General features: G+C 41.9%; 1 protein-coding gene across 1 annotated transcript; it reads right to left on the bottom strand.

The window, feature by feature from the left end:
* Positions 1 to 3,016: 3,016 nt before the first annotated feature.
* On the bottom strand, positions 3,017 to 4,102 carry LOC123313973. Its single transcript, XM_044899085.1, has one exon. The coding sequence runs from the start codon at positions 4,100 to 4,102 to the stop codon at positions 3,017 to 3,019; it is 1,086 nt and encodes a 361-aa protein (XP_044755020.1).
* Between the last annotated feature and the right edge of the window lie 2,216 nt (positions 4,103 to 6,318).

The raw sequence follows: 6,318 nt of genomic DNA, 5'->3' as shown, positions 1-6,318 counted from the left end.
CTGATTGACAGCGATTTAAAGGTTACGTTCACAGAAGCATGTAACGATAAACGTAGTCACTGAGTTGATAGAGTTGTGCATCGAGTGATAGAGTTGGGTTAAAAATTCCTCCAATTTTTAACATTCCGGCCGCCATAATTAACGTAGTTGATTATAATCGAGTAGATCTTCGTGAATTATCCGTTGTGAGGAAGTTGAGGCAATCCATCACTCCAGTGTCTGAGTTGCTCAATCCACCCATAACTAGAGCGAACAGACTGCTTTCAATCCTCAGAGTGTGGAGGAATGGATGAGATGGCTGCACTTGAGATGTGGGTAGTTGTGCCATGAGTCGTTGAGAGCGGTGCCACAGTGCCTTGCATACAAAACACATTTCAGTATATGGGATTTAACTGGAGCTCTTCTTCCAATGATCCCATACCTTTGACGTATTGTGACTAGAGTGAGTTGGGTGCCTCCATGTAGAGTTGTTCGGTGAGTTTCATCTATAACCAAAGAAGTAAATTGAAAGTGTTGAGGAAGAATAATTGGATGCTTGCTATCTGGGTCGAGCTGAGAATGGGAAATTCGTCCGCCTACACGAATTACACCATTGTTGTCGAGGAATGCAGTGAGTCTACTGAATACATGTGAAGAGAGAAGTGGAGTCTGTGATTGAAGAGCCTTGAGTTCATGTGGAAAGTAGACTTTTTGAGTTGCCTTCGAGATGCTTCCAAGTCAGTTGAAGTCAGGTGTGTGAGGTGTGCTGGATCCAGCTTACGTTGGAGTCGTGCGAGAATCTTTGAACAAATAGAGGTAATTCTTAACAATTTATTCAAACTAGAATACCTGTAGATGAGATCCCATGAGTAGTCTGACGTAGTGGAGGTGAGTATGGAGAAGACTGGTCTTGCTTCTGATTCATGGTCGGTTGTCGGTGCCGGCTGACGATTTGGCCACGAATCTTCTGACTTGGAAAGCCATAGTGGTCCCGTCCACCATAGCGAGTGATTGCGAAGTTGAGAAGAAGTTAACCCTCGTGATGCACAGTCAGCAGGATTGTCTTTGCCGGAAATATACCTCCAATGGGCCCTTGGAGTTAGATCTTGGATTGTTGCAACTCTGTTCCGTACAAAGTCCTTCCAACGTGAAGGGTGAGTGTTGATCCAAGCTAGAGTGATTGAGGAGTCCGTCCATAGAGTGGTTGAGTGAATGTTGAGAGCTAAAACATTATGCGCATAATTAACGAGTCGAGAGAGGAGAAGAGCAGCTGATAATTCGAGTCTCGGGATTGTGAGTGGTTTTAAAGGCGATACTTTGGTGTTGGAGCAAAGCATTGTAACTTTGCATTCCTTGGACGGAGTTCGAACGAGAAGGTAGAGAACGGCTGAAATGGCGAGTTGAGATGCATCAGAGAAGCCGTGGAGTTGGATGAAAGAACCCTCTTGAGTGTTAAACCATCTTGGAATTGTGATGCTGGCCAGCTTGGAGAGATCTTCACTGATGTCGTACCATTTCTGTTGGAGTAGTTGAGGTAGAGGTTCGTCCCATGATAACTTTTGGAGCCATAATTCCTGCAACAACATTTTAGCCCTAATCGTAACAGGGGAGACTAAACCGAGTAGATCAAATATTTTAGCAATATGAGATAGAACTGATCGCTTGGTGATCAAAGACCCAGATAGATTGGAGCTGACTTTAAAAGTGAAATAGTCTTCTTGAGGGTACCAGATTAGACCTACCACTTTAGTTGAGTGAGAATCTTCATCGAATGAGATTGGAGTGGGTGTTGATTCTTCCTCTTGAACGACGTGAGAGAGACTTGAGACGTTTGACTGCCATTTTGCTAGCGGAAGGCCGGCCGCCATGCAAAGGCTCTGGAGTTGTTTGGCAATTTCGAGAAGTTGATGCTCAGTATCTGCTCCACCACAAATATCATCGACATAACGACCTTTCGTTAATGCAGGAATGGCTAGTGGAAAGTTGTGACCCTCATTTTTGAGAAGTTGGAACTCTGATTGCCAAAAATGGAGCTGATCTAGTTCCGTATGTGACTGTTGTCAGATAGTATGAAACATTGGAGATTGAATTGGAAGGCGTTCCTGTTCTTGACACACAGGGCCTAGAATTAGCCAGCCGAAGATTGAGAGTTGTGCGATTGGAGATGATGGAGGGCCTTTTTTCATCTGAGGAAGAACAACTGAGCCATATACATCAGCACCCAAAATGATGTCGATGGCTCTTGAGATGTGGTATTCTGGATCAGCTAACTTGAGATGCTGGAGATGTAGAGATTGCTGAAAACATGTATAGAAGGAAGGCAAATTAGAGAAAGATGATGAAAGAATGTGAGCATCAATATTTATGGTTTGATGGTCATACGTCGACTTGAGAGTGAGGGCAAGAGATCCTTGTGTCTTAGAAGTCATTCCATGAATTCCCACAATTACAACATGCGACTTCCTTCTAGAGATGTTGAGTTTTCTGGCTAGATCTTGAGAGATGAACGTCAGCTCGGATCCACTGTCGATGAGTAGTCGAACCGTGTGTGATCCTGTTGAGGTGATGAGATGGGCGATGGCAGTGGCGAGGAGAGTGTTGAGTCGTGGTTGAGGTAGCTGAAGAAAAATAATTCAACGCTTCTTCGAACTATTTTGACGGCTTTAGAGCTGAGTTGCTAGAACTCACCTCCCTTTGAGCAGATTTTTGAGATGTGAGAGCTGATTGAGGAAGCACTCGAGGGGGTACCGGTGGAACTGTGCAGTGTGGTTTACTGCTGAGAGGAGCATCATGTAGAAGAGTGTGATGACGACTTCCACAGATTTTGCAGATCTTTGTCGTTCTGCAAGAGTGGCGATGATGTCTACCGAGGCAGTTAGAGCAGAGGATGCGATGTAATACTACATCAGCTTTTTCTTGAGGTGAGCGTTTGGAGAAGCGAGGGCAATCTGCAATGAAGTGGTCGTGTCCACAATCATCACAGGTGTAGCTGGGCATAGAAGAGACTTTTGAGATTGGAGTGTTTGAGGAGATCGATTTACTTGAGGTGAGAGCGAGAGGATTCTTGAGATGACTGTCTCTGGTTGGACTCAGTCCATTCTAGAGCTCTGGAGCGAGATTGGAGGAACTCCATCAACTGAGCGAAGGAGGGAAATTCGGTATTGGAGGAGATGAGAGTTTCCCAATGAGTTCGAGAGGCGTGATCCATACGATTGATGATATGGAACACCAAAAGATTGTTATTCTGCTCTAGATCTTCACCTAGAGCTTTCAAACTTTGGAGAGGATTGACGATGCTGTCAATAAATTGACGAAGAGATGAGGCGGTAGAATTTTTCTGATTCGCCAATGAGAAGGAGAGAAGTTTTGCGTATTGAGAAGAGAGGAGCAGCCTTTTATTCTCATATTTGTCCATAAGCTTCTTCCAAGCTATGGGGAACGAGACTTCCATTAAGGGAAGACTAGAGATGGTGTCGAGAGGTTCGTGAGAGAGACATGTCCGAAGGTAATGTAACCTTTCAATGTCAGAAATTGAGGTGCTATTGATCACGAGAGACTGAAAAAGGTCTCGGAATGCAGGCCATTTTGAGAAGTCGCCTGAGAAGGTGGGAATTGAGATGTCAGGCAATCGAGGACGAGTTTCAGAAGGCTGAGGGGCTTGAGCAGAAGTGGATGGCTGTGAATCCACAGGATTGAGTGACATATTGAGTTGGATTAATTTCGAGATGGCTGATTGGAATAGAGAGTATTCCTCGAAGAAGACTGAGGATGCGAAGTATTCGTGGTCGAGACAAGACTCAGGCCACGCTGACTCAAAATACGAATGAGTCTTTGAGAAGTTCTTGTGAAGGTCTTGCAGTTGTTCTTGAGTGTGGGACAGGTCTTGCACAGTCCATGTTGAGACGTTGGACAGCTTGGAGAAGATGTCCTTCATGAATTGCAGTCTACTCATTTGAGTAGCGACTTTTAATTTGATGTTGGTGGGAAGACCAGCCGAGCGAGTTTGAGGTCCAACATCAGGCTGCGAAGATGTGGAAGATCTGGATGATCGAGTAGGAGGGACCTGCAGTTGAGTGTCATCCTCTTTTGGAGATGGAGAAGATCTTCCCGACTTTTGAGACATGACCTTTTGAGAAGAATGTGATATGAATGAATGATTACTCCAACTCAATCATCCGGCCCGAAGGACCAAATGTTCAAAAATCTGGGTGTTGAGATTTTTGGCAATTACTCAAAAGTGGACTGTTACCAAATGATTGAGTTGGAGATGGTAAAATAAAATCTTTATTGTATATCAAACACGTCACATAATAAATAGACACTCGCATGAAGTAAAATTATATACAACATCTAAACAGATTGAACCTATTTACAATTATTGAGAAGTAATTGAGAGAATTTGAGAGTAATGTTTCAACGATAAAATCAACGTTGTATTTGATTGAGAGAAAGAACAGGTTGAGTGAATATCATGTATCGAGTAACAAGATCAATTATAATGTGTTTGATAAGAATTGAGATAGATTTGCATCAAAACGTGTTTATGTATTTTGAGTTGCATAATAATTGAGCTTGATAGTTATGGATTGATGTGAGTGTTATCATGCAAGCACAACGTTTACAGTGATAGAGTTTACGATTTCATAAACTGTCTCGCTATCAGAAAAACAGAAGGTTGCAGTGACAACTTGAGAAGTTAGAGATATGTAATGTAGTGAGACAGGTGCAATGAGACAGAATGAGAGAGATGATTACCAACGCTTACAGGAATAGCAAATCTATTAGAAAAGCAGAAGGTGTTTTATGAGAGTACATAAATTGAGGTGAGTTGTGTTACAAATGTAATGTAGAGAAATGAAATATTGTAAACGTAGAAAGAATTAATGAATAGTATTCATAATTGAGATGAAACAAGAAGAGCAGTTCATAACGTTAGAGAAAAGAAATAAGGCATCATAATTTTCAGGTAATAGAGTCATGAGAAAGTTTATAATAAATTATACTTATTGAGTTGAAATCAGGTTGGACCTCCTCGAGCGTTATCACAAACCAGTCTGTCCAAGAGAGTTGATTGAGTGTATTCCATTATTCACAGTTCTGAGTGTAGTAAGATGGATTTCGATCTGGTCTATGAGAAGCCTTCGAAGTGTCCAACTTGAGCGTAGAGGTACCTGAAACTTAGGAGGCCTGAGAAGTCTGATCGTAAGAGGTGTAAAGTTAATCTGAGGTGACATGTATACAAAATGAGAGTGAATACAATTAGAGAAATTAAAATGTGAGTGGTCTTCGAGGTGATGTGATTTTAAGCGAATGAAATATCTATGCATTTTGAGGAGGTTGAAGCAGTTAGGTACATTGAGCACGTGGTTGATTGAGAGATTTGGAGAAAATTGAGAAAATATACATGCAAATATGATAGAGAGATGTAGAGCAGAATATTTCAAATGTAATTGTGAGAAAATGCATAGCGATGGAGTGAATGTTGAGAGGAAAATTATGTAGAATGATATTCTAACGTGACACATGCAAAAAATGATTACATTTTTTGTTGAGTGAAAAAAGTAGTGTACCTTTTTGAGATGTTAATCCTGTAATTATTATAAATTAATATTAATATGATTTGAGTTGATTAAAGTTAGAATGAGAGTGCACTAAAACCACGATATCGATTACGCCAAGTTAACAAATCACTTGAGCGATCGAAGAATCTAGAATATAATGAATTAAATTGAGCAGATTCAACAGGTTACACCGGTTTTTTTTTGAACAGCTGATTGACAGCGATTTAAAGGTTACGTTCACAGAAGCATGTAACGATAAACGTAGTCACTGAGTTGATAGAGTTGTGCATCGAGTGATAGAGTTGGGTTAAAAATTCCTCCAATTTTTAACAAATACCTTGGAGTTCAGCAGTCCTACGAAATCCGACAGAAAGAGAGCAAAGAGATATCCAAGAACGAATTCACAAGGCGCGTCAATAAAATCCTCAGAACACAACTCAACGAAAAAAATAAAATAACAGCCATCAATGCGTGGGCGGTGCCGGTATTCACCTACACATCTGGAATACTTTCCTGGTCGGCGACAGACGTGAAGGGTCTGGATCGTAGGTCCGAACTTCCTTAACCAGGCACGGTATGCTGCACCCAAACTTGGCAATCGAGAGGCTCCATTTGCCCAGGGCTGAGGGTGGCCGAGGACTGACAAACCTGAAAGCTGCGAACAGAAATGAAATCAGAACTCTAAAGCAGTACTTTCTTGCGAGTAACTTACCCGTGCATCAGTGTTTGAGGGCATGTGATAAAAACTACACGGCTCTCAACTTATCCGAACCGTTAG

The sequence above is a fragment of the Coccinella septempunctata genome, chromosome 5 (genome assembly GCF_907165205.1).
Source record: "Coccinella septempunctata chromosome 5, icCocSept1.1, whole genome shotgun sequence".
NCBI lineage: Eukaryota > Metazoa > Arthropoda > Insecta > Coleoptera > Coccinellidae > Coccinella > Coccinella septempunctata.
The sequence above is the reverse complement of the archived record's forward strand: the minus strand, read 5'-3'. Positions and strand labels throughout refer to the sequence as shown.